Genomic DNA, 26,576 nt, shown 5'->3' with positions numbered 1-26,576 from the left:
CTGTACTTAACCTGAAACTGTTCTTAACCTGAAGCACCACTTTAGCTAATGGGGCCTCCTGCCTCCGCCGCGCCGCCGGGGCACGATTTCTGTTCTCATCCTGAAGCAAAGTTCTTAACCTCAAGGACTATTTCTGGGTTAGTGGAGTCTGTAACCTGAAGCGTATGTAACCCGAGGTACCACTGTACTCAGAAGTAAGTCTCAATTGTTTTCAGTGGGGCTTAGTCCCAGATAAATGCATGCCCAAACCACAAACATTGTGAACCCACTTTAAGAAGAAAAAGCCAGGCACAGGTGACACTCCAAATATAGATTTCTTTTTAATACCTTCCTGTCCCACACTTGGCAGCCGACGACAAGCGTTTCTCATAATGGGTGGAGCTAAGAAAAGGGAGGGGCGTGTGGCACTAACAATGCTACTGAGGGGGTGGAACTGGAGAAAAAGTGCCCTCCGGTGAACTGCGGTGGTCTGTGCTCACGTTTTGCCACCTGGACGCAGGGCTCCGTGGCTCCTTCGAACAAAGCTGCTTCTCCTTCCCCACCACATCAGGACCCCGCCATGGGCACCCCCCCTCCTCTGCCAACATGGTGAGAAACACAAGGACCTAAAAACACCCCTTGGGTCCTGGGGAGACACGTCGAGTTTTGCTTAAAAATCCAGAGCCCAGCAAATGCTTTCGCCGCTGTTTCATAGGCCGAGCTCCTGGAAACCCCGCGCATCCTGAGCTCCCAAGGTCCGTATCCCGGGCTCCTGTTCTCCGCTGTAGAGGTATAGGTTTTCCCCACCAGTCAGTGAACACCGCCGATCCCTCTCGGGGCCGTCTTCCTGCTCAGTGCCATCCAGAGAGTGGCGCCTCTCCTGCTGCGCCGCCAGCGGCAGGCGCGAGTGGCGCGGGCTGCTGTGCGGGGACGGCACCGGCGTCTCGTCGATGAAGGTGGTGATTTCGTCGCGGAAGAAGCAGACGCTAGACCCCGAGGCAGGTCCCCGGGACACCAGCCCGGCTTCCAGGAACTGCCGGAGCGTGGTGAACTCGTCTTCGGGAGGCCGGTGGCGCCGGTGGTGGTGATGGTAGCTGCGGAGCTCCGGCAGCAGGAAGCTGGGGACGCCTCCGTGTTTGTGAGGGGTAGGCACGCGGATGTCGTCGGATGAGGACCACTTGTGGAGGAAGGAAGGCGAGGAGCGGTGGGAGGAGAAGATGTTGGTTTCGTCGTGGGACATCCTCCGGGAGAGAGGGACCTGGGAGGAAAGAAGGAGGTGAGAGACAGCGGGGAAGGAGGTTGGACGGCGTGCAATATATAGGGTTTTTCCCTTTCAGGTGGGTGCTATTGCCATTATAAGAGAACAAGGGAAGTGTTCATAGTGAGTTCCAGCACCTCTTTTTCTAGAAAAATAGCACTGGGTAGGTCCAATGGCAAATATATATATATATATAGAAAGAGAAAACACAACACAGAGCCTAGGACTTGCCGATCAGAAGGTCAGCGGTTCGAATCCCAGTGACGGGGTGAGCTCCTGTTGCTCGGTCTCTGCTCCTGCCAACCTAGCAGTTCGAAAGCACGTCCAAGTGCAAGTAGATAAATAGGTACTGCTCCGGCGGGAAGGTAAACGGCGTTTCCGTGTGCTGCTCTGGTTCACCAGAAGTGGCTTAGTCATGCTGGCCACATGACCCGGAAGCTGTATGCCGGCTCCCTCGGCCAATAAGCGAGATGAGCGCCGCAACCCCAGAGTCGGCCACGACTGGACCTAATGGTCAGGAGTCCCTTTACCTTTACCTAGTGCCACTATTTCTGATGCATTTTCCTCGAGTTCTGCAGCTATGCAAATTTCATAGAAATGTTTTGGGTATGTGAGTCTTAGTGAGCAACACACACCTGCCCCGTAACACCACTTTGTAAAGAAAATGTGACACACACCTCTCCCCCTGGCTTTTCTAGTTTTGTTCTACTTTATGTGCTTTTTGGGGCTACAAAACTTCCAAGACAGAAAGAAAACCCAAGTGTTCTACTAACACAGATTCGTGGTCCTGAATTGTGTTGGTGGGAGAGTCTGGAGTACCTTTTAGCTGCTCAGTTCATCCTTGTTCTGTTTTTCTTTTTAAAAAATATTTTTTATTAAAGATCTTCTTGATTTACAAACATATGTGCATTGTCTCTTTTTTCATGCTGTGAAGTCTTTTCTACAGATCAGTTACATTGCTCTGTTTTCTAAGGAGAGAAGGGGTCAGCAAAGCTGTCCTCACACTCCTAAAGCAAAGCGATCTCTCAGCTCTCCCTCAAATGTTCTCCCCTACATAAATCTCCACGTTGGTTTTTTCCCCTGTGGTGCACCCAGAAACAATGGTATCCCCACCATTTGTGGGTACACACACAGACCAGGTAATGTGTGGACTGCACACTACACTCATACCTTGGTTAAAGTCGCTTCAGGTTGAGCGTTTTCAGGTTGTGCTCCGTGGCGACCCAGAAGTAACAGAACGCGTTACTTCTGGGTTTCACCACTCGCGCATGCGCAGATGCTCAAAATGACGTCACACGCATGCGCAGAAGCAGCGACCCGCGCATATGTGGGTTGCGTTCTGCTCTGGATGCGAACGGGGCTCCAGAACAGATCCCGTTCGCATCCAGAGGTACCACTGTATTATGACCTGCAGTTGATAGTGCAGTTGACCCACTATGGATCCTGTCCGCTTAATATGTCAGTGCCTGTCTTTGGATGCAGGGGAAGTCCCTAACTCACCAGCTACCCTCACCTGGTTTAGCCAGTCCATCAAAGCCATTTCCCGGGGTGTGGCTGCTGTTGCATGCTGATGGCATCTAGGAGCCACTTCTAGGAGGGCTGAATACAGGGTGAGGACCAAAGGTGGACAAACTACCCCAGAAGGGGCATGATGTGTCCCCCACCAGAGGGGGGTGCCCCTTCCCTAACACCCCATACCCTTGGGTAAGTCCAAACCTTCTCCCTTTTCAATTCTGGGTGGGTCTGCTTGCATGCGGAAGTTCTGCTCCCTAGCATCTCAGGGAAGAGGGCTAAGGAAACCATCTGCCTCTGCGAGGTGGATCTGATTCAAGGCAACGTCATGCACAGAGAAAATTTTCAGTGAGCAACATAATAATAATTTATTATTTATACCCCGCCCATCTGGCTGAGTTTCCCCAGCCACTCTGGGCGGCTCCCAATCAAATGTTAAAAACAGTACAGCATTAAATATTAAAAACTTCCCTGAACAGGGCTGCCTTCAGATGTCTTTTAAAGAGAAGATAGCTGCTTATTTCCTTCACATCTGAAGGGAGGGTGTTCCACAGGGTGGGCGCCACTACCGAGAAGGCCCTCTGTCTGGTTCCCTGTAACCTCACTTCTCGCAATGAGGGAACCGCCAGAAGGCCCTCGGCGCTGGATCTCAGTGTCTGGACTAAATGATGGGGGTGGAGACTCTCCCTCAGATATACTGCACCGAGGCCATTTAGGGCTTTAAAGGTCAGCACCAACACTTTGAATTGTGCTTGGAAACGTACTGGGAGCCAATGCAGATCTCTCAGGACCGGTGTTATGTGGTCCCAGTCCCATAAATGTGTTAAATAAACAGAATGTTGGTTTGTACATTTCAAATGTTGGCAGGCGTGATCTGCTCATGTCCCAGACTGGCAGCCAAACCCTCGCACCCCGAAGAAGGGGACTGCCTACCTGCAGGTAGTGCACTCTGTCATGGGGCAACAGCATGTGATGCACTGGCAGCAGCTTAGCATCCCTGGGATCCCGTTTCATAGATGCAGCACCATTGGCATCGAATCGCACTTTGCAGATCCTCCCGTCACCGTAATCGTCACCAGTGCCATCTAGAGGACGACAAGAATGTCTTTGCCACATTTTCGCTCCTCCTCCTTGTTCCCCACCTCAAACAGACAGATTGCAGACCTATGCAGGCGTGGAACATCTGGATTCTTGCGCTTTGAGGAGGCTAGAGTGTTCATTTGTGGCGAGCTGGTTTTCTAAGCGGTTCGTCACGACTGTGGCATCTATTGCCGCAAGCCTGTAATGAGCTGGGCTTGGATGTCAAGTTTCCCACAATGCAGCCTTGCTTGTATTCTGCGCTTATGGGAAATAGCTTGCCATTTCTAGTTGACTATGTGCACAAAGAAAACCCGTGTGGATTTGACCGTACCACAGTGATGGTGTGAATCCACTGTCACTTCTGTTGGTGCTTTTAAAGGAAACACCACCTGGATTTTGGACAGGGATGCCATAGTCATTGGGTATGTTACTTAGGAGCATTGGGATGCGCAATGCAATGTACTTGATTCCCCTCCCTCCCCCCCCAAAAAAAATTCTAGGAATCACTGTTTAAGTAAGAGGAAACGGACCGTCTTACGTTTAAAGGCAGAGCCAACATTTTTAGTTTGGTGGGGGGTGTTTAAAAGTGGCCTTATCCTATTAAGTTTAAACACACACATTTCTCTACTGGAATAAGCTTTGAAAGCACTTTTCTACAAAGATGGTGAGAGTGACTGAAGTAACATGCAGCCTGCATCATGAAAGTTTCAATCTGGAAACAAAATTCAGCAATGTTGCAACAGGTTTTTAACAAAGAAAGAAACAAAGAAATGTGATTGTTTTCCTAAGATGATGAGTGGAGATATAAACAAATGAATGTACATGTGCTACTTTAAAACAAAAATGTGATGCATGAGAGTAAGGGCAAAACTGATGGCCGACCCGTTATGCAGTGTGTTGGGAGTATATGTCTGTAATGAAAAACCAGACTTACACCTGTGTCTGTTGTTCGTCTCTTACATGACTCTTCACTTTTATATTAATTTTAAATAATGAAGACAGGTTCAAAGCCTTTATCTTCTAGTTGGTCCACTGAGAGGTCAAGTGATATAATCTGACCCATGGTTTTAAAGATAATAAACTCTGGGAAGGGAGAGCAGCAGACAGGGACACAGCTTACCTGCTCACAGCCTTCCCTACCATGCACCACACTGTATTTCTTTTCGAATTATAGTAACTACTTCCAAATTTGCATCAATCTATGTAAGCTAATGGGACGCGGGTGGCGCTGTGGGTTAAATCACAGAGCCTAGGGCTTGCCGATCAGAAGGTCGGTGGTTCGAATCCCTGCGACAGGGTGAGCTCCCGTTGTTTGGTCCCTGCTCCTGCCAACCTAGCAGTTTGAAAGCACGTCAAAGTGCAAGTAGATAAATAGGTACCACTCCGGCGGGAAGGTAAACGGCGTTTCCGTGCGCTGCTCTGGTTCGCCAGAAGCGGCTTAGTCATGCTGGCCACATGACCCGGAAGCTGTATGCTGGCTCCCTTGGCCAGTAAAGCAAGATAAGCACCGCAACCCCAGAGTCGGCCACGACTGGACCTAATGGTCAGGGGTCCCTTTACCTTTACCTTATGTAAGCTAATATACAAAAAATAACATTGCAAATCTGTGTCCTCTTTTGCCTCTTTTTGTGATGCATTTCCCTTTTTTGGTGATATGATAGTAGCCCCTCAAGAAGAAAACCTCTGCAAACAGAATTTTTCCCTTTGCCTCGATACATCCAGTTTTATCTGCCTATACCTGCTGCTATTAAAACTGCTTGATGCTTTTAATGCCGTTTTTCTAGTATTTCAACAGCAGCTGATGCAATCACCATGAGCGAACACCAATTTAACTAACACCAATTCTGGCTCATCTAGAAGATGAACCCATTTTGTTCTAACCATCTTCCATTAGCTAGGGACTAGATTGGCTGCGACGCTGGATGATCTGTGATCAGATCTATGCTGTTTTGAAAAAGGTAGATGTAGCTGCAATGGGGGGGGGGCGGACAATATGGTATCTGTATGTTTTCCACTGTGGGAATTTAGATTGGAGAAAATGTGCAGGGAGGGGGAGGATAAACCCCTGAACCCTCATTTCTGCAGCCCCACTCATGCCTGTGTTTATTTTTCAAAATGCAAACAAATATAGGAAATTCAGTCATAGATCTTCTCACTAATTTGCCCCCAATTCCAGCTGCAGATCCCACAAAGCGTTGTCCATTGTTCTTTTTCCATCCCCACCCTCTCCAGAGTTTTGCCACTTCCTCCAGCTATAGAGAGAGAATGCAGAAAGAAAGAACACAAAGGGTGTTTAAGGAGATAAATGAAATCACTGGGTTAAAGGTGACCAAAAGTCCTGAAGCAGCATGATTATCAATTTACGATGGGGTGGAAGGTTCGCAGGCTATGAAGGACTTGCTCATAAATTTATTGACAGCTGCACGAATTATTATAGCCAGGAAGTGGAAGGGGCAAGCAGAATATAAAATGGAAGAATGGTATAAAGAGGTGTGGGATATAGCAATTAATGATAAATTAACATGTGCTATTAAGGCAAGATGGGGAACATGCAGGAGAAATGATTTTGAGGAGATATGGGAGGTATTTGTAGAATTTGTACTGTTAAAAGGGAAAGGGGTCAAACCATCAAAAGAGGTGTTGAAATTTGGGGAGGTTGGATAATTACAATGGAATGGTCTCGGGGGTGGGATGCACATTTTTATTCTTATTTATTTATGATTATTACTTTTTCAATAATAATTTTTAAAGAAAGAATGTATAAAATGTAAATAAATGTATAAAAGATAAATAAAAGAATGAAAATGAGGGGGGGGGAAACCCAGCCACAGATGCAGAAAGAAAGAAAGAAAGAAAGAAAGAAAGGAAGGAAGGAAGGAAGGAGGAAGGAGGAAGGAAGGAAGGAAGGAAGGAAGGAGGAAAGAAGGAAGGAAGGAAGGAAGGAAGGAAGGAAGGAAGGAAGGAGGAAGGAAGGAAGGAAGGAAGGAAGGAAGGAAGGAAGGAAATACACAGAGCCTCCTCTAGCGTAGAGAGAACATGGGACTGGAGCAGCTCACCGTCTTCCCCGTCTTCCTCTGACATTATTGCCACACATTGCTCCCACACAGTCCGGACGTCGGCCCGGTAGCGTTCGCAGGACCAGATGAAGGATGGCAAGAGCAGCGTCTGCACCATGGAGCACCAGAGCACAGCCAGCACCATCCAGGTGGGAGCCGTGTCGTAGCGCAGGCTGAAGAAGCTCACCACCTGCAATCAGAAAGGAAAGGAGGACGGGGACATTGTGAGTAACATTCCACCATCAGGCTCCCTATTCACAGCTATAGTGATGTATGGAAGTGAGAGCTGGACCATAAAGAAGGCTGATCGCCGAAGAATGGATGCTTTTGAATTCTGGTGCTGGAGGAGACTCTTGAGAGTCCCATGGACTGCAAGAAGATCAAACCTCTCCGTTCTGAAGGAAATCAGCCCTGAGTGCTCACTGGAAGGACAGATCCTGAAGCTGAGGCTCCAAGACTTTGGCCACCTCATGAGAAGAGAAGACTCCCTGGAAAAGACCCTGATGTTGGGAAAGATGGAGGGCACAAGGAGAAGGGGACGGCAGAGGGCGAGATGGTGGGACAGTGTTCTCGAAGCTACCAGCATGAGTTTGACCAAACTGCGGGAGGCAGTGGAAGACAGGAGTGCCAGGCGTGCTCTGGTCCATGGGGTCACGAAGAGTCGGACACGACTAAACGACTAAACAACAACATTCACAGCTAAGTCTGGAGACAGACTTATACATGCAGAATACACACAGAAGAAAAGCTGAAGAAAGAGCAATCACAGTTCATGATGTTTACATTTACCCAAGCAGCAACACTGCTGCACTGTAGCATTTAATGCCCAACGCTACCTAGCAGCAAGTGGTCCCTATAATACTTGATATATCCCCCCCATCCCACCGCAAAGTTAGTGTAGTATACAGGAATTTTCTGTACATGCCCCAACTAAATAATGTAGTTTAAAGCAAAATGTCTTCCTCAGGGCCAGCCCACTCATGAGACAAGGTGAGGCAACTGCCTCAGGCAGCAAGATCCACTGGGGCAGCAGATCCTGGTGTAAATCTTCATTCCCCCCTTGTTCCTGATACAGATCTTCATTCATCCCTTCTTCCCCGGCGGGTGTGTGTGTGTGTGTAACCATTTTGCAGTTCACCTCAGGCGGCAAAATGTCTTGAGCTGGCCCTGGCCTTGTTGCTTAACCCTCTCCCACACACTCATCAAATAACTCAGCTTCATATGCGCATTAGGCTCGTGCGCCATGTTCCTCACCATCATTCACATAAGTGGTTTACATTATGTCACACGACTTGACATTTCCACACATATATGCTTCCTTTCTTCCACACCTTTGCAAAGTGTTTTAAGCCTCTGTGTTTTCAGGCATGGGAAAGTAAACTACATAGGAGAAATAGAAGCCCTCTCTGGCTTCTGTGTATTTTGTACATTTGTTTGTTTGTTTGCATATAACAAGCAGTGATCATTTTTAGAAGCAATAGAAATGGAAAGCCACTCACTCGCTTAAAAAAATATTGACTTGTGTTTTGAATGTGCAAATACCGTATATTTTCGTGTATAAGATGCCCACATGTATAAGACGCCCCCTGTTTTGGGGGACTCCAAATTAAGAAAACACCCCTCAGCACTACCCGTGTACAAGACGAGCCCCAATTTTAAACCTAATTTTTTGGCAAAAAAAAAGCTAGTCTTATGCACGGAAAAATACAGTAAATAATGCCACTATAAATAAACAATTGCTTGCATAATCTTGCTCATTTATCCATTCCATTATGTTAAATCATGTGAACTATGTTACGGAATGTACCAGACAAAGCTAATACAGTGGTACCTCGGTTTAAGAACAGCCCTGTTTACGAACAATTTGGTTTACGAACTCTGCAAAACCAGAAGTAGTGTCCCGGTTTGCAAACTTTACCTCGGTCTAAGAACGGAATCCGAACGGTGGAAGGGCACCAGCGGCAGGAGGCCTCATTAGGGAAAGCGTGCCTCAGTTTAAGAACAGTTTCGGTTTAAGAATGCACTTCCGGAACAGATTAAGTTCATAAACTGAGGTACCACCATACAGTGGTACCTCAGGTTACATATGCTTCAGGTTACAGACGCTTCAGGTTACAGACTCCGCTAACCCGGAAATAGTGCTTCAGGTTAAGAACTTTGCTTCAGCATGAGAACAGTAATTGTGTTCCAGCGGCGCGGCAGCAGCGAGAGGCTCCGTTAGCTAAAGTGGTGCTTCAGGTTAAGAACAGTTTCAGGTTAAGAATGGACCTCTGGAACAAATTAAGTACTTAACCCGAGGTACCACTGTATTCGTAAATAATATTGAGTTAATTGATGGTAGTTTTGGAGCAGATTAAAGAGAGGTTTGTTTTGCTTCATGGTGTATCATTTCATAAGTGTGATGTTTGTTAACATTTTTTGCTTATAATAATAATAATAATATAATAATATTTTATTATTTGTACCCCGCCCATCTGGCTGGGTTTCCCCAGCCACTCTGGGCGGCTTCCACAAAGACCAAAAATACACTAATATGTCATACATTAAAAACTTCCCTGAACAGGGCTGCCTTCAGATGTCTTCTAAAAGTCTGGTAGTTGTTGTTCTCTTTGACATCTGAAGGGAGGGCGTTCCACAGGGCAGGCGCCACTACCGAGAAGGCCCTCTGCCTGGTTCCCTGTAACCTCACTTCTCGCAATGAGGGAACCGCCAGAAGGCCCTCAGCGTTGGACCTCAGCGTCTGGGCAGAACGATGGGGGTGGAGACGCTCCTTCAGGTATACTGAAGGTATGCTTCTTGGCATATAAATTACACTGAAATCAGGGCCGGCTCAATAAATTGACACACCTGAGTCAAACTACAAAATGTAAGGGGGGGCATGGAAGAAGGGTGAGTAAAGATCACATTGGGAATCTGGGAACCAGCAACAGCGGGTAGTGCATTCCTTGGAGGCCAGATCTGCTGCCACTATTGTTCTTGCCACCTGAGGCAGCCTTGCCTCGTGGGTGGACTGGCCCTGATGAGATTTCTATATGTTCTAAAGTAAACTGGGAAAATACATATTGGGGTTTACTGGGGGTGCTGAAAAGATGGTGGATTCTCCCACCCAACAGAGCAGCATTTAAACTCTCTGATTTCTACACTAATTTTCCATGGCTGTTGTTGAGAGTTTCCCTTAACTTCTATTTGGGCTGTGTGAGAGGGTGTCTCTAGGCTGTGAAAGCTGCCTGCAAAACGCAGTTGGTAGCTGAAAGTGAAATATTTTTGGCAAAGCTCCTGCATTAACATGGGAGTCATTCCTAACATTAATGGAAGCATTGTAACTTGTGAGCTAGTTCGCATACCTGCCTCACTCACAGCAGAGACTTTATTCTGTGCCTGGTGCTCACTGCAAAAAGCTCATTCAACTAGTTCACCACAGGAGGAACTGAATTTGTGCACCTCGGTGCAATCAGATCAATGAGTTGAATGCTGACTCGCAGCATTTCAGCTTCCGCTCATGGCAAGTGTCAGGCAACTTGATTCATCGCAAACAAGCACTAACACAGCACTTTAAAAACAAACAAATGCTAATCGTTGCTAGAATAATGTAAAGAGCAATGGCTGATCTGGACTTTGTCTTTGGGCATGGGTAGGCAAACCAAGGCCCAATAGCCTTCTAAATCCAGCCCGTGGATGGTCCGGGAATCAGTGTGTTTTTACATGAGTAGAATGTGTCCTTTTATTTAAAATGCATCTCTGGGTTATTTGTGGGGCATAGGAATTTGTTCATTTTTTCTCTCCAAAATATAGTCTAGCCCCCCACATGGCTGAAAACGTTTGCTGACCCCCGTCTTTGGGAAACTACGATTTTCAGCAACTCCACCATTCTAAATCACAAACTAGGTGTGGAATGTGGTTACACAAATGTTACCAAAGTAGTGCATCAAAATTCACGTCCCCAGACCTTTGTTGTCTTTTTATTTAAAATGTATGTGTATGTGTTTTAATTTGCAGTCCATATATTCTGCTACTGTGCCAGACAATTGTAGATATTCTAACTGCTAAGCCCTGGAAACCATGTGCCCCAGTAGTGCTCTTAGATTTGCTAACAGTTTCTGCTACTTAAGAGAGAGAGAAAAGATCATTCGAAGCTCTGTCTGACAAGGATTCTAGGGACCTTTACTGAAACTAACAACTGCAGTCCTGTCTCTTCCTGCCAATCTCATGAACAGTCATACTCCTCCTATTCCTGCTGCCCCGAGAACACCGGCTAGAGAAGCAGTTCTGGGCTTTATACCCACTCAACAGGGACCCGAGAGAACATTTTATGAAAAGGTTTGCTCTGAAAGGTCAGGACTTCTGAAAAAGTATCTGAGGGCAAACGTTGCAAAACTGATTTTTTACCTTGATGCTTGCTTTATTTATTTATTTATTTATTTATTTATTTATTTATTTATTATTTTTGAGTTGAAAGCATTATTGCAATGCATGTTTGTATCTTAGAAGTGCATACACACAAGTTTTGATCACACTCCCCAGAAAAGGAAAGAGCCAGACTCCTAACGGAGCTGTACCTATGAAGGCCATCGGGCAATGCAAATAAGTGAGGCTCAGCCTCCATTGGGATATATTTGAGAGCAGGTCGAACCCGCCTCTTGCCCAGATGACTGGGGTCACCAAGGCTGGTTTAGCACCCGCCCAGTGGTGCCTCATGGGATACGCCTCTTTACTTCATTCCGAACAATGGTTCCCATTCACTTATATAGAGGAAAGTGCTGCTCATGGGGCCACAACTAAGGTCAGGGAACCCTCTAAGTCTAGCACACACTGACCTATCTTCCACTAGACAAGGATCCTGCATAATCTCTCATCCCAGTTGCCTGTCCTTGCATCCCCAGTGCTCCTTGTACTATAAAGGGCTTTCCCTCCACACACCCCATGCCTTGTGTCAGGCCTGGTGCCAAAGGTCAGCTGGCTTGGGCATTGGCCAAGGGCCCCAGGAGCTCCAAAGGGCCCTGCTGTGCGGCCACTTAGCATCCTTCCCAGGGCCAGATTTAGGTTGGATGAGGCCCTAAGCTCCTGAAGGTAATGGGGCCCTTTATATGTCTGCTCTAGTCCATGGGGTCACGAAGAGTCGGACACGACTAAACGACTAAACAACAACAATATGTCCAGCTGTCCTTGTCAACAACAAATCGTTGCTGTTTTTTGTGTTGAATATATGCTATATGGAAATTTATGGACCTAATAGGTATCTAAAGCCATTTGCACATGCAGAATTTAAAAAAAGGTAAAGGCAAAGGACCCCTGACAGTTAAGTCCAGTCGTGAACGACTCTGGGGTTGCGGCACTCATCTCGCTTTATAGGCCAAGGGAGCTGGCGTTTGTGCGCAGACAGTTTTTCCGGGTCATGTGGCCAGCATGACTAAGCCGCTTCTGGCGCATGGAACACCGAAACCAGAGCAGCGCATGGAAATGCAGTTTACCTTCCCACTGGAGTGGTACCTATTTATCTGCTTGCACTTTTTTTTTTTGGCATGCTTTTGAACTGTTAGGTTGGCAGGAGCAGGGACAGAGCAATGGGAGCTCACCCCGTTGCGGGGATTCGAACCGCCAACCTTCTGATCGGCAAGCCCAAGAGGCTCAGTGGTTTAGACCACAGCGCCACCCGCATCCCTTTGCAGAATGTAGGCACCCTATATATAGAAATGAGCAAACCAGTGATATTTTAGGGAGCAGGCTAGCAGGCGGGGCCCATGACTTACATCATAGGAGCCTACACAACACAAAACACTGTTGCTTATGTAGGTTTTATTTAATTTGTTTTTTATCTTATATTTTGGAAATGTACATCCAGGGGTTTTTTCCCTTTAAATTTTTTGGGGGCCCCCAAGAGAGTGGGGCTCTAAGCTATAGCTTGTTTCGCTTATACATAAATCAGCACTGATCCTTCCCACCAGGTCTCCAGAGGTGATTTCAGTGCAGGGCAGGCAGCGCTGCCACTTTCAAATGGAAGCCAAACTCGGCTCCCATCTTTAGTGGCTGCTCAGCGTGTTTAATTATACCAGAAATGCAGTACCCCAGCCTATACAGCCATAACATCTATATATATATTTATGGAACTACAGTTCCAGTAGGACCAAGACTAATGGCAGGGGGTTGGACTCGATGGCCCTTGTGGTCTCTTCCAACTCTATGATTCTATGATTCTAAGACTACAGATAGGTCTTCCCCTGGCTGGGAGGCCTACTGACAACCCCTGTGCCAACGCCCCCTAAAGTCTAGCACCAGCTTTGCATTTTGCTAATGTACAACAGGCTCCTTCCGTAGCCGAACTATGACACTTGGTGCCTGCTTGGTACACTCTGCAGGTCCAGTAGATGGGGCCTGAGGACAGAGATTGCATGGCTGTGTGTGATGTGTGTGCAGTCACCGAAGCATGTAAGTTAATTTGTCAAGGGGTGCCAAAAGAGATGGACATCAAAGCTCAGAGAAGCTGAACAGGTGGGGGGGAAAATAGCTTAGGTACCTATGATATAATCCACAAGTCCTTTAGGCTGCCTGTTGTTTCAAGATAACGTTATTTCAAAATATCAAAGGCCCACGTTTCAGAAAATAGCATCTCTTTATGTGTATGTGTTTGCTCCTTTCTTAAAAGTTCTTTTGATCTGCCAATCCTAACAGGAACTGGGGAGCCAGGACAGAGATTATGCCCTCTAGAGGCTAGTTGGAGGAGTATATAAATGCAACCTGAGGCTGGAAACAGATGGTTTTCTTCAGTTTTTAAAGCAAAACAGCACATGCACTGTGCCTCGTGGTGTACGCATCTCACTCTTGTCTTTGGTAAGCTGTTTTTGTAAATTTCTTCAGTTCTTCAAAATCCCCCTAAACCTGTTTGATCAGAGGCAATGGCGGGACACAATAATTGTGTGCGTACATCAAGGTCTAAACCACAGAGCCTAGGGCTTGCTGATCAGAAGTTTGGCGGTTCGAATACCCGTGATGGGGTGAGCTCCCGTTGCTCGGTCCCTGCTCCTGCCAACCTAGCAGTTCGAAAGCACATCAAAGTGCAAGTAGATAAATAGGTACCGCTCCGGCGGGAAGGTAAACAGTGTTTCCGTGTGTTGCTCTGGTTTGCCAGGAGCGGCTTAGTCATGCTGGCCACATGACCTGCAAAAACTGTCTGTGGACAAATGTTGGCTCCCTTGGCCTGTAAAGCGAGATGACCACCACAACCCCAGAGTCGTCTGCGACTGGACTTAACTGTTAGGGGTCCCTTTACCTTTAACTTTAAGAACATGAACAGATATTTTTTTAAAAATAATAATAATGTATAAGCAGGTAAATGAAATGTCTTGGTAGGCTTGCCAAAACAAAAACAAATCTGCCAGACCCTACACTGCCAAGGTGCTCTGTGACTTCAGAGCAGCTAAACCAATGGCAGCTGGAAGGGCGAGATGACCGCCACAACTCCAGAATTGTCCCCGACTGGACCTAACGGTCAGGGGTCCCTTTACCTTTACCTTTACATCAAGGCCAACAATGCCTCTGTCGAACTATGCTCATTTTTCTCTCTAAAATGAGGCAGGGAGGTTGTTGACTTTCTAAAACTGTGGTTTTCAAGCTATGTTTCAGGGAATACTGCTGTTCCTTGGAAGCTAACTAGAGATTCCTCATTGAGGTGATCAATAATGGCAAGCAGGGTTCTCTGAAAACACCCTGTGCATCGCTTCTGATCTTCCCTTGTGACGCTTAGATGCAGTGGAGTGTTTTGGGGTGAATTCTAGTGGACACATTGCAATGGGGAGGGCTAAGAGACTTGGCCACATGCCCCACATGAGTTATGTCCCCAAATCCTCTGCAAAACACAGGGAGCCCATGCTGGAGTCTCAAAGGTTCACTGCAAACATGTCAGTGCAGAAAATGTTTCCTAAAGGTCCAAAGGTTCAGGAAACTAATGTTAGCATCTGTCTGTCTCAAGAGACAATGGAGTGTACCTCCAGGGGTGAAGTCAAACTGAAGTGACCTTCAGGGGGTGCAAGCTTGAGTGGTGCATATGGAGGTCCTTGGCTATGCGTATGGCAAGACCCCCCCTCTCAGACTCACTTATGTGGTCAAAGGAAAGCAGAGCAATAGGTTTGGTACAAGCTTGTCTGCAGGAGTTGCCAGAAGGAGACATATAAGATGCCATCCAACTGGCTTAGGGGATCAGTGTAGGGTTTACTCCTTAGCCTTTTTTTCAGCCAAAGTTATTCCCCAAAGCAGTGGAGGTTTAGGATCAGAGTTTCCTTCTCCTAGATGGGCTACCTTCCCAGGTTGATGAGCCCCATCAGCCCCTCATTTTCCTTTACAGCACGTACAGTAACCGCTTTCTTGACCTTTGGATCCACTATTGTTCTCATCCACTCAATCTGCTGAGGCCAGTCTTCACATGCAGGCGAAGTCCCTAACTCACTAAGGGTTTGAGACCCATTGGCTACCCTCACCTGGTTTAGCCGGCCAATCGAAGCCGTTCCTGGGGTGTGGCCACTCTAGCATGCTAGCAGCTTCTAGGAGCCACAGGTGAGAGAGTGCAGAGTGGAACCAAAGGTGGGCAAACTGAAAAAGTTTTTCTTTTTATGTAACAGTATTTTTTTTTAAAGGTGAAGAGTCAAAATGGAACATTTGAGCCCTAAGGTGAATCTTTCAGACACAGGTATGAGAATGTTTCAGACAAAGAGTTATGGTGGAAATTGTTTCACAACCTTTAGAGTGGTATACGTGATCAGTACCCACAAAGGAATGACCCTCTAAATGGAAATTGGGGTGAAATTAATCTGGTGCTCTTGAAAGGGTGTATTTTACAATGAGGTTGAGACCAAATTCCTCAAGTACCCTTAGATAACCTCTGTGCTGTGTCAACTTTTGACATAATAAACTATAACCAAATAGCTATGTGTGTGACCTTATATTAAGCTCTTATCCAAATTTAGGGCTAGACGTAATTGCACTTTTTAACAATAAAATGTAAATTGAAATTCAAAGGTGGACAAACTACCCCAGAAGGAGCATGATGTGTCCCCCCACCAGAGGTACTACCCCTCCCCTAACACCCCATAGCACTGCTCTAGGACAATGGAAAAGAGGAGGAAGGGGTATTTCTTACCAAAATGGGCACCCCGGTCAGTGTGTCGTAGAGGAAAACGATGGCACTGATGAGATTGGTCATCTGCATGGAAGTCTTGGCAGACTCAGACCCATCCAGCGATGACCGCCGTTTGCCCCTAACGTCCTCCACCACGATAGTTGGCACGTTGAAGGTGTTGTGAGCTGAAGACGGGCAAGCAGAGGCGGCTTCCTCCGCTCTCAGGTGGTGGCATCTATGGTGCCTTCGGTGAGCCCACAAGGTCTGGTAGAAAGTGATGCCCACGCAAACCAAGCCCATGACGATGCCTCCGAGGAGGAGCAGGCTGAAGCACACGCCGAAGCCCAGGCCGATCTTGCTGACGATGAACTGGCAGCCGCTGGCATAGTACCGCTCCCCATTGTTGTGCCAGCCGATGGAGGGCAGCGTGGAGAGAATGAAGGAGACCATCCAGATCCCCATCACGGCGTGCAGGGCCTGCTTCTTGGCGTTGCTCAGGCGGTAGTTGACAGGCCACCTCACCATCCACATGCGGTGGTAAGACAAGGAGGCGACGGTGAAGCACGTGGCCAAGGCCAAGGTGTAATAGGTGGAGACGAAGACCTTGCAGATGCTCTCGTTCCAGTCGTAGTCGGAGGACTCGCGGCGCAGCTGCACCACCGCGTAGGTGGTGAGCGGCACGGCAGCCATGAGGATGTGGGTCCCTGCCAGGAAGCACAGCAGAAGCTCCAGGGGTTTGTGCTTCTGCTGCTTGGCTGTGATGCTCAGGATGATCCAGGAGTTGGCCAGCAGGGCAAGGAGCCCGCAAGCCAGCCACCACAGCGAGTTATTGTGCAGGGTAGCCTTTGAGAGTTCCTCCATGGGGCTGCTGCCTCCACCGCGATTCATTGTGCCTCCTCCACCTTGGGATCTGGAGACAGTACAGAGGAGCATGCACAAGGCAAGGGAGTGCCTGTCTCATCTACTTCCGGGAGGAAATAGGAGAGAACTGTCGATGGAGCGTCCAGAAGGTACTGCCATGAGGAGGGCCCACTCTCTTAATCCTATTCCTTCCTCCTCTGCTCTTTCTGCATTCTTTGTTTTTCACTCTTTCGATCCATACTCCCTTCTTTAATTTTTGTCTTGCTTTTCCTCTTATATATCTTTTAAATTTATATCTTGTTTTAATTTTGTTTACAGAACACAAAGAAAGTAGCAAAACAAGACAAAAAGCTGTCCTTCTGCTGCAACCTGTATGTGCCCCTCCTCCTACCTTTTAAAGTTATGTACTAATGCCCTGCTTTGTCTGTACGGAAAACTAGTCCACGTATAGTAACAGGATCCTTATAACTCTTTGCAGCTGTATGCTGGATAATATTGAACAACCTTTTTGAGGATGTCAGCCTATGCCCATTCCTCCTGGATTTTGGGAGGAAATGTAAGACACATTTCCTCTGAGCCTCTGGTCAGCAAAAGTTGCTTTCCTGAATTGCTGGCCTATGTATTTACTGATTTACTGCTAGTTTTAGTGATAGCGGTTTGGCATTTTGTCTATTTCAGCTGCTTTTCTTTGAGAGGCTCTGTATATTTGTGCGGCTGGTTCCCTTGTTGCGTTTTAAACTATTGTTGTAACTGGCTTTTTATTTTTTAATTTTTACACAGCATCAAGTACAGAGGCAGAGGATATACGGTGAAAATAAATAATAAATTTTAAGGAGGTGAGATAAGCAAGAAGCATTTTTATTTACTGGCACTACTTCTTAGGTTGCTTGCTTGCTTGCTTTCTGTCTCCCTCAAGGAAAAGAAATGAAAAGAAGATAACCTTCTCTTAACCCCACACTGCTCTGACTCTCCTGGATGAATAGAAGATCAATGGGGAAATGGAATGGTGCACAGAATGAAAGGCCTGGTTCTCACAGGGAGCAAGACCAGACTTCTGTCACCAAACATCTGAGCTGCAGGCCACTGAGTGCTCTCTCTTTCTCTCTCTCTCTCTCTCTCTCTCTCTCTCTCTCTCTCTCTCTCTTTCTTCAGTGCCTACAGGACACCAACATCCTCCGCTTCTCAGTGGCTCAGTGTCACCAGAACCTTCTCCTCTTGTTTGGAATCTGTAGGCAGCCAATCAACAACTGCAGGAGGGAATAATCGTTTCCCCAGAGTTCCTTGGTAACTCAAGAGTTTAGAGAAACCTTACTGTAGAAAGAAGAAAAAGGAAAGCGTCAGAAAACAGCTCCATCTCTTCCAGCCTTCTTCCCCACCTCGCAGAAATCATTCCCAATTCACCAGCCCACGCAATGAGTGTGTATAGCCTAGTGAGCCAAATTGCTAGATCGATAGAACAATGAAATTGTATGTCAGGAGTTCAACCACATGGCAGCCACATGTGCCTCTTGTTACCTGCTCTTTTGCACCCCAGGCCGGAATAATTTCATGAAATATGAAAGTATCTGCTGGGAGGTGGGTGGGAAGGGGAGGGTCCTAGTTTTCTCCCTGCCTCTTACAACTCCCCTGTGCTCTGCAGGAGGCAAGCTGAGCCAGTGCCACAGACGGTGGATTTCATGCACTGCTAAAGGTGGCCGTGTGGGAGATATGCCTGGCCCATGAGGCACAATTCACTGGGGAAGTTCTTCTGTGCAAGTCCCGCTGACAGAACTGGGAACAGAGCTCCCACTGCTTTCATCTACGTTTAGGCAGGAGAACTTTCCTGGTGAGCTGCACCCCCATGTCTGTTAGATTATTATTGGGTGGGTGTGCCAATTGGATTTTCTGCCTTGGGCATCAAAATGTCTTGGGCTGTATCTGAACAGCCAGTACTGAAATACCTTACAGTGGTGGTTCTCAAAGTGCTGCTGAGCAGACCCTCATTTCCCTGTGCTTTTCCTTTTTTGCTTTTCCTGTGACCTGACCACCTGGCAGCCTTGCCTACTTGCTTTTCTCCCGAAGAGCAGAAGTCTGTGCTGTTGCCGCCTAACGATGCCCTTTCATCGGTCCTCAGTCCCCACATGCTGTTTCATTCCTGAGCTCCCACTATAGTTCTGCTCCTCCTCCTCCTCAGTCCTGCCGCACACCCCCATTCTTCTCTTGCCATCGGTTATTTCCCACAGCTCTCTGCCAGTGACCCCCTGACCTCATAACCATCATCCACTGCAGTCCTGTCTCTCTACACGCAGCTCAGCTGATAAACCTCAATCCATCCTGACCCATGTCTCCTCAATTTGCCCAGAGTCATGCATTTGGCCTATTTGTTCTTTCTACATGATTGGCTGTAAAATATTCTTCAGCTGCACAGCCTCTCCCTGCCAGTTAAGTTTTTTTTGCTGCACACATGCAGCCTTCCTGGAATAGTTCCAGAGCAAAGGACCACCCAGGCGACTACAGCCTGGCAGGGGCCACTGGTGGGCGGCCTTGAGGGGCATTCTTAGAGCTATCACTTCGCTTGACCTTTATAAAGGGGGGGGGCAAATTGCTTCAGTGTCAATCTGTTTCCTCTGAGATAGCTGGAAATTCCATTAACAGTCTATCCATGCTAATTCACAAATCTTGGGACTCACATCATGAACACCTTGTGAACAAGGGGATCAAAGACTGGTAAAAAGATCTACTACAGTACCTTATATCAGTGTTACTGACCCTGGTTGCTAGCCCGGCCTGGAATCCTGTTTTGCTTGCTTGGTGGTGAGCTTTTTGTACAAGCAATGTTTCACCCCCCCCCCAAAAAAAAACAACTTGCAGGTGATGTGACAGAGTCATTACTGTCCATCATACAGGCGTTGTTTTTTGCTTCCCATGCTACGGTTTCTGGCTGGGTAGCTTCTGCAGGTTTTTATGATGCTTCAGCATCCGACCATATTTGGGCATCTCAGAAAACTGGCAGGACCCAACATGGGTGTCAGGTGTGTCGGATCACTGTGCCTGTCACTCGCAATTCACGCTTGGCCGTGCTGATGACAGCGCCGGCCACTGCTAATCTGAATGGCTCACGGAGGTCTAGCTGGGTCAGCTCAGCTCCGAATGACAACGGGTTCCCTAAATGCAACACGAGCAACACAACACCTTTCCCACCACTTCTGGTCAAGCCTCGCAATACTAAGCTGTTTGGCTAAGACCTCACCCCGCTGCCTCCTCCTCCTGCCTTTCCTCACCCTGGGATGTGGGCCTGCCTGGTTCTCAGCAAGCCTTATGCTGGCAGATTTCCACCCCCCACGGCGCTTCCTGTTAAATGCCAGCTCCCACCATCCTAGCCGTCTTTCCATATGGGAAGTTCTGCCTGACTACGGAAACAAGTTAACTCACAAGCTCGTGACGGGGAAGAGGCAGAAAAGGAGGGACTGGGAGGGAGAGCAAGATGACCCAGAAATGAAAAGAGACAATAAAAATAAAACACAAGGTGGGCATGAGAGAGAAAACCTGGCTGAGGCTGGGCCAGGAAGAGCCCCTGCTGTTGCCCTGTGGGGCTCAGGGGGAAACCAGGAATAATAAAGGTGGGGGGTGATATTCCCCACTGACACATCCTCCCCCAATGCCACCAGTCCAACGCTATATATCCTTCTGTCTTGGGCAGACCTTGGCCTCAACTAAGTTACCATGGTTATTGCTGATGAGGGTAGGCCTGGGGGGGGGGCAAGGGTGCCAACTTGAATAAAATAGCCGGGTGGGGGTGGACACAGGTAAGCCACGTCCTGCAAAATTGATTACAAGGTGGACACACACACACATACCATTTGAATGGCAGTGTCTATCAACTTGGGGGCTGCCCTCTCAAATATTTTTGGGGGGGAGCACGAAGGGACCTCGGTTCCTTAGAGTTGGCTCCTATGGGGATGAGGAAGGGGGGGTGGGCAGGTAGTAAAGGGGAGAGCAGCACAGGCCTGCCGTGCCCTTTCCTGCCGAAGTGAGGATAAGAGAATCTGGCTGAGGTGGGGGCAAATCACCCAGCCGAGACAGATCCGTGCCCACCGGTGGCCATGCCCAAGTCATGAGGAGGGAGATGGTGGAAGTCGGGTCCTTGCAGCCTCAGGCAGGCAAGCAAGCAGGCAGGCAGGCAGGGGCCTCCGTCCTGGGGAGAAGAGGGTCCCTCGGGTCAAGAGCTGCCCGCTCTCCAGCCAAGGCAAAGCGCGCCGTCCATCGCCCGAAGGCGCGCAAGGGCTCCGAGGCGCGGCGCAAAACCCAGGCCGCCCCTTCCCCGCGGCCCCGGCAGGGAGGCAGCGAGCTGCGCGAGCTGGTCCATCTTACCTCTTGCCGCTTCTGCTGCCATGGCGACCGGAGCATCCTTTGCTGCTGCTGCTGCTGCCGCCGCCGGCTGCGTGCGTGTCTGCCTGCGGGAGCGGCTCCCTCGCTCGCCAGCCACGCCGCTCGCTCCTGCCCGCATCTCGCCTGGAAGTGGCGGCGGCGGCGGCGGCGCTGGCGAGGGGGAGCGAGGGCGCGCGGGGAAAGGCGGGCGGAGGAGAGATCCTCGGGCGAAGGAGGAGGGAGATGGATGGCAGGCGGGCGGGCAGGCGGCCACCTACCTACCTTAGCTCCCCACCCACCTACCCAAGCGAATCCCGCTTGTGCTTCTGTTAATGGCCGCGGCCCCGGCTCGGCCGCCTGGGCTGGTGCGCGCGTGTCCGTCCCCTCGGCGCGCTCGCTCCCTCCCTCCGTGTCCCCGGGGGAGGTGGCAGCATTATCCCGGCTCAGGGCTTCTCGGGGATTGGAGTCCCTCTCGGGGGAAGAGAAGCAGCAGCGGGAGGAGGAGACAGAGGAGGAGGAGGAGGAGGAGGAGGCGCGCCGTCCGTGCGCCGAGCCCGAGGGCGTCGCGCGCCTCCCATCGCCGCACCGGAGGGGATCCAAAGCGGCCTCGGGCCGGGATGGAGACGCGGGGCCGGGCCCGGGGTAACAGGTGTGACGGCGGCAAGTGGGGGGGTGGGAGGACGACGACAAGGGAACGGAGGCAGGCCCGCGAGAGCGCGCGTCACGTCTGAACGGGAGCATTACGGGAGGTGGGGGGTGGATCGTGTAAGGCAGAGGAAGACGAATCGGCCACAGGCGGGAAGAGACGTGCACCGCCACCAGGGGCCTGAGGTTGAAATGTGGGGTGTGCGGTCTTGGGGGGTGGGGGTGGATCCGGGGACACGTGTTGGGCTGCTTCGCACGTATCGCGCCTTATCGGCAGGCGCAGAAGGTGATGCCAGCGCGCGCAAGCGTCGCCAGAGGAAATGCGGCCCCTGGTGTATCCCCGAGGAGAGAAAAGCCCTTGGGGCACGGAGGCAGCGCAATTTGGAATGGGAAAATGGCCTGGCACCCTCGTTTATGTACTTTGTGGTGCCCAGAGGAGGCTTTAAAAAAACCGGTTCTTTTCCAGGGCTTTTAATCTGCACTAGCTTTAATCTCGTTTATCGTTGCCATATATATTTCATGCTGCTTTTGTGCTTTGCCGTTGTCTTCTTTTATGGTATTAATGTTTAATCTGTTCTTAACATAGTGGTTAGCCTCCCTGGGAACCCAGTCATATAGGGTGGCCTATAAATACTGGCAATAAATAAATCATGTGTGGACATCATCCTACTTTCTTCTCTCTTCTGTGTAAAACAACAACAACCTTATCTGCTTCCAGACAGAGTCAAACTTGCTGTAGTTCTCTGCAGCAGTTGCAGAGGCCACCAAACCCAAAGGCAGCCTAAATCAAATTAGGTTTTTATTCCTTTTATTTGGGTTGGGGAAAGGCATTCTACGCTGCCGTTGTCTCACCAAAGCTAGCCCAAGACATATTGCTGCCTGAAGCAAAGCAAAGGATAAATGCAGAAGATAACTGTTGACAGGACATCCTCCGCATCCAAGCACTTGAAATTAGGTGCCACAGAGCAGGCTAAGAGGCTGTTGGATGGATTTAGATGAGTAAGGGAGGATATTTTATTTATTAATTATCCTCCCTCTTTCTCTCACTTGTGTGAGAATGCAAATACGTATTTCAGCAGAGAAAATTACCATCCGTGCACAGCTTATCTTTAGAAGTTTTTAGGACAAGGTTGCGTAACCTTCCGGAACAATTATTATATCTAATAATGCTTAAGGAAGACTTGGATCCTCTGCTTTTATATGTTTCCCTCTTAACAAAGAAATCACTCTCAGACAGTTTAAGTAAACCAGAAAAATAGGAGGTTTACTCACCTTACATGTATTGCCAGGTTTCAACAGGTGCAGTGATGAAAACCAGACAGCAATAATCCTTAAAAGTTACAAAGGTCCATAGTCCAGTTCACAGGCAACCTACCTCATCATAGGTAAGAAGAAGAGTGTGAAGTGACAGGAAGGGATAGAGATTAACCCATCGTCTTTTTCCCCGCCACCAGGTTTGGGGATATGACATCATTAGAGTCCTCTCTATACAGTACAGGTTTTGAAACTCCATGGTGTCATTGCTCTTGTTGGTGACTGTCTAGCAATCATGTCTTTGCAATATGGCTGCAGATTGTTCCACAGTGGCCACAGATCCTTCAACATCCCTCCGTCATTCCCCACCTCCCAGCATCTGCCACTTGAGGCAGTCATCCCACTCCTAATGATAGGGCTGGCCCAGTGCCATCACTGGAAAAAACCCCTTTCCCTTCAACATCTCTTTCAAAAGGAAAAGGCTAGGGAGATCATCCTTCATTAGGCTAATGGCTTTCTAATAGTTCCAGAATGATCCACTGATGGTTTCATCAATTAAAGCTAATGACAGGAGAGTTCAGAAGGTAACCCTCCCCAGCTGCTATTTGCCCCAAGGGAGTATGTGTAGGACTTACCAGTACGTACCTGAATTATACTTGAAATAAAAAAATTCCTTCCTGTAGCACCTTAAAGACCAACTAAGTTAGTTCTTGGTATAAGCTTTCGTGTGCATGCACACTTCTTCAGATACACATGTGTGCATGCACACGAAAGCTTCTTCAGATACACATGTGTGCATGCACACGAAAGCTTATACCAAGAACTAACTTAGTTGGTCTTTAAGGTGCTACAGGAAGGAATTTTTTTATTTCGACTATGGCAGACCAACACGGCTACCCATCTGTAACTGAATTATACTTGTAAGCCTTGAAGTGCAGGTCAAATAACAGGAAGTGTGTGTGTGATTTTCACTTTGCAGGGGAAAAGGTCTCTGGTACTGCTGCTCTGATAAAATGCAGGGAGCTGCTATCAAAGAAAATCAAGATGGGAGATCCTCTCACCCATTTCCCATGTCATGTGGTCCTGAGGAATACCTGCCAAGGCAACAGGTCCCAGAGAGCATTTTAATCCCCTTGCTTCAAAGCAGTGGGCAGCGCTATGTGTAAAAATCAAACTTTAATAAACACAATATGTATTTTGTAGGTGACCTCCTTTGTAGTGTTTTATTTTGAAATCTTTAAGATGATATTTTAGTTTCCTGTTATGTTGGTTTGACTGTATGCTCTATATTTGACTTTATTCAGATTGTTTTATTGATTTAATATGCTATAAAAATATAAAATGGTATAGAAATTAAAAAATTGTTGTTGTTGTTTAGTCGTTTAGTCGTGTCCGACTCTTCGTGACCCCATGGACCAGAGCACGCCAGGCACTCCTGTCTTCCACTGCCTCTGCAGTTTGGTCAAACTCATGCTGGTAGCTTCAAGAACACTGTCCAACCATCTCGTCCTCTGTCGTCCCCTTCTCATTGTGGCCTCCATCTTTCCCAACATCAGGGTCTTTTCAAAATACAATGGTTATGTTGTGATTAGAGGTTTTTATGTAAAGCTAGGTTTTGAATACAACCCTTGGTCTTTGGGAGTATATAGAAATTCTTGTTAAAGCAGAGGTAGGCAGACTTGAATCTACCTTGTGGTTGCATTCCCCAAGATCCACCAACTAGATCTTGGTGGAATTAACTTTGGAATTAAAGAATTCTGACCACAGGAGTTCATTTTGAATACTAGAACTGAATGGAGTTCACAGCTCTCTCTCTCTCTCTCTCTCTCTCTCTCTCTCTGTGTGTGTGTGTATCTTGTTACCACCCTGCCTTGCTTCTTTTTCATTTCAGCAACATAATTTAGGCTATGGGTGCTATTGTTAAATGACGGGGAGTCAGAAACCCTAGCCACCAAACTGCAAATCACCCAGAAATCCTGATTAAAATCAGAAATCAAGATAACGAACTTTTTATAAAAGAGTGGAAATGGTTTGTTGAATGTTTATAAATAAACTGTAAACAGATAAGAACATTGGTAGGATTACTGTAATAACCTGCAGTTTTATAAGAGTATATATTTAAAGTAAATGAATAAATGAGTAAATTAAGTTAATTTGGAATATGCAGAAAATATATTTTTTTAAAAGACAAATTTAAGGAACCACAGAAAGAGGGGGATGGATGTCGAGTTTTGAAATGTTAACATGATTGTAATATTATCGAAATGTATAAAACTGAAAATCATTAATAAATCACCCAGAAATCCAGTGCTATTTTTTCTAGAAAAAGAGGTGCTGGAACTCACCACAGACACCTGCCTTGTTCTCTTATAATGGCAACGGCACCCACCTTAGAGGTGCTGGAACAGAGTTCTTGTGAGTGCTGGCTGAAATAAAAGCCCTGTAGAACTCTACCAATAAACCATAAATAAATAAACAACACCCTATTTACCTTCTGCCCACCAGTGAGTTAAAGGCACTGTAGAATCTAGCAGACTCCATCCACCTTTCTGCTACTCTTTGCACATAAAAATATATTCAGCTTCATTTTCTCCTTCCCTCAATGCAGGAAATGCATTTTCTATAAGAAGCTGTCAGGGTAAACAATCCTAGTCTGGAAAGTAAGGTGCTTCTTAAGATCACCAACTGAGAACTGCAAACAAATGGAGCAAATAGCCTTAAATGAAAGGCAGTTAAAATGCTAGACAAGAAATATAAATAGCTGTACACATGAGTCATTGAGAGACGGGCACAAAAGAATGTGTGAGATGTTTCTCCATCACAGGCAGCCAGACATTCTCTCCATACTGAATCGTGGAAAACTAAGGTGGATTCCAGCAGTCACTGTTTACAACCCCTGGGGTTGGTAAGATGGCAACTGATGGTTCCTGCACCCATAGTAGATTCTAGTGTTCCTGGGAGACTGAGGTTTAGATCTTAGCTGAGCTATGAACTTGCTACTTGGCCCTGTGCAAAAATCTCTCTCAGCCTCGATTCAACCTTTGTTGAATAAGCATTCTAATGACTCATCTTGCAAGTTTTTCTGGTTGAATGAGAGGAGCACTGCAAAGTACTTTTCACCAAAAAAAAAAGGTGCTACCAAAATGAGTAATAATATTCTGACTGCCCTTAAAAACTTATTCCTTTTACTTAAATAGCAAATATGTGTCACAGGCTGTTTTCTCATTGCTTGTTTTCAACCAAGAGAATGAGAAAAATAAAATTATGGGAATTTATCACTCACTTCCTTCCCATATGTCACATTGACATGGAGAGCCAGAGAATAGCGCCTTACAGAAGCAAGTATGCAGGAGATCTGTCATCAGATGAATTTAGTAAGAGATTCTGGAGGGCCATAATTGGATCTCCTGACATTTTTTATTTTTACTTTAAAGTAGCTGCAGGGGATTCCCAATTTGATTGGAGCAACAGCACCAAA

General features: G+C 47.4%; 1 protein-coding gene and 1 long non-coding RNA gene across 3 annotated transcripts; one reads left to right on the top strand and one right to left on the bottom strand.

Moving 5' to 3' along the window:
• Positions 1-295: 295 nt before the first annotated feature.
• GPR162 (G protein-coupled receptor 162) lies at positions 296-23,753 on the bottom strand. Of its 2 annotated transcripts, none has more exons than XM_080987154.1 (5): positions 23,117-23,753; positions 16,013-18,163; positions 6,886-7,075; positions 3,683-3,834; positions 296-1,237 (listed from the first exon to the last, which is right to left on the bottom strand). In XM_080987154.1, exons 2-5 carry the CDS (start codon positions 16,922-16,924, stop codon positions 689-691), a joined length of 1,803 nt encoding a protein of 600 aa, XP_080843280.1. In that variant the 5' UTR covers positions 16,925-18,163; positions 23,117-23,753; the 3' UTR covers positions 296-688. The 2 variants fall into 2 exon arrangements, with proteins under 2 accessions (XP_080843280.1, XP_080843279.1); XM_080987153.1 differs by lacking the exon at positions 23,117-23,753 and adding an exon at positions 21,203-21,412.
• Positions 21,762-24,305, top strand: LOC308466493. The gene is made up of 2 exons (XR_013980851.1): positions 21,762-21,848; positions 24,078-24,305. It is a non-coding gene; the product is annotated as an uncharacterized lncRNA (long non-coding RNA).
• Positions 24,306-26,576: the final 2,271 nt, after the last annotated feature.

Source organism: Podarcis pityusensis (genome assembly GCF_964106645.2).
Source record: "Podarcis pityusensis genome assembly, chromosome: 17".
NCBI lineage: Eukaryota > Metazoa > Chordata > Lepidosauria > Squamata > Lacertidae > Podarcis > Podarcis pityusensis.
This window is presented reverse-complemented; position numbering and strand designations above follow the sequence as displayed.

Bases quoted from the DNA above. Each gene is read 5' to 3' on its own strand.
- GPR162 (XM_080987154.1), bottom strand. From the start codon at position 16,924: ATGCTCCTCTGTACTGTCTCCAGATCCCAAGGTGGAGGAGGCACAATG. The intron at 3,835-6,885 runs GTGAGCTGCTCC...GTCGTCCTCTAG, and splicing joins AGAGGAAGACGGGGAAGACG to ATGGCACTGGTGACGATTAC. The intron at 1,238-3,682 runs GTAGGCAGTCCC...CTTTCCTCCCAG, and splicing joins ACAGAGTGCACTACCTGCAG to GTCCCTCTCTCCCGGAGGAT.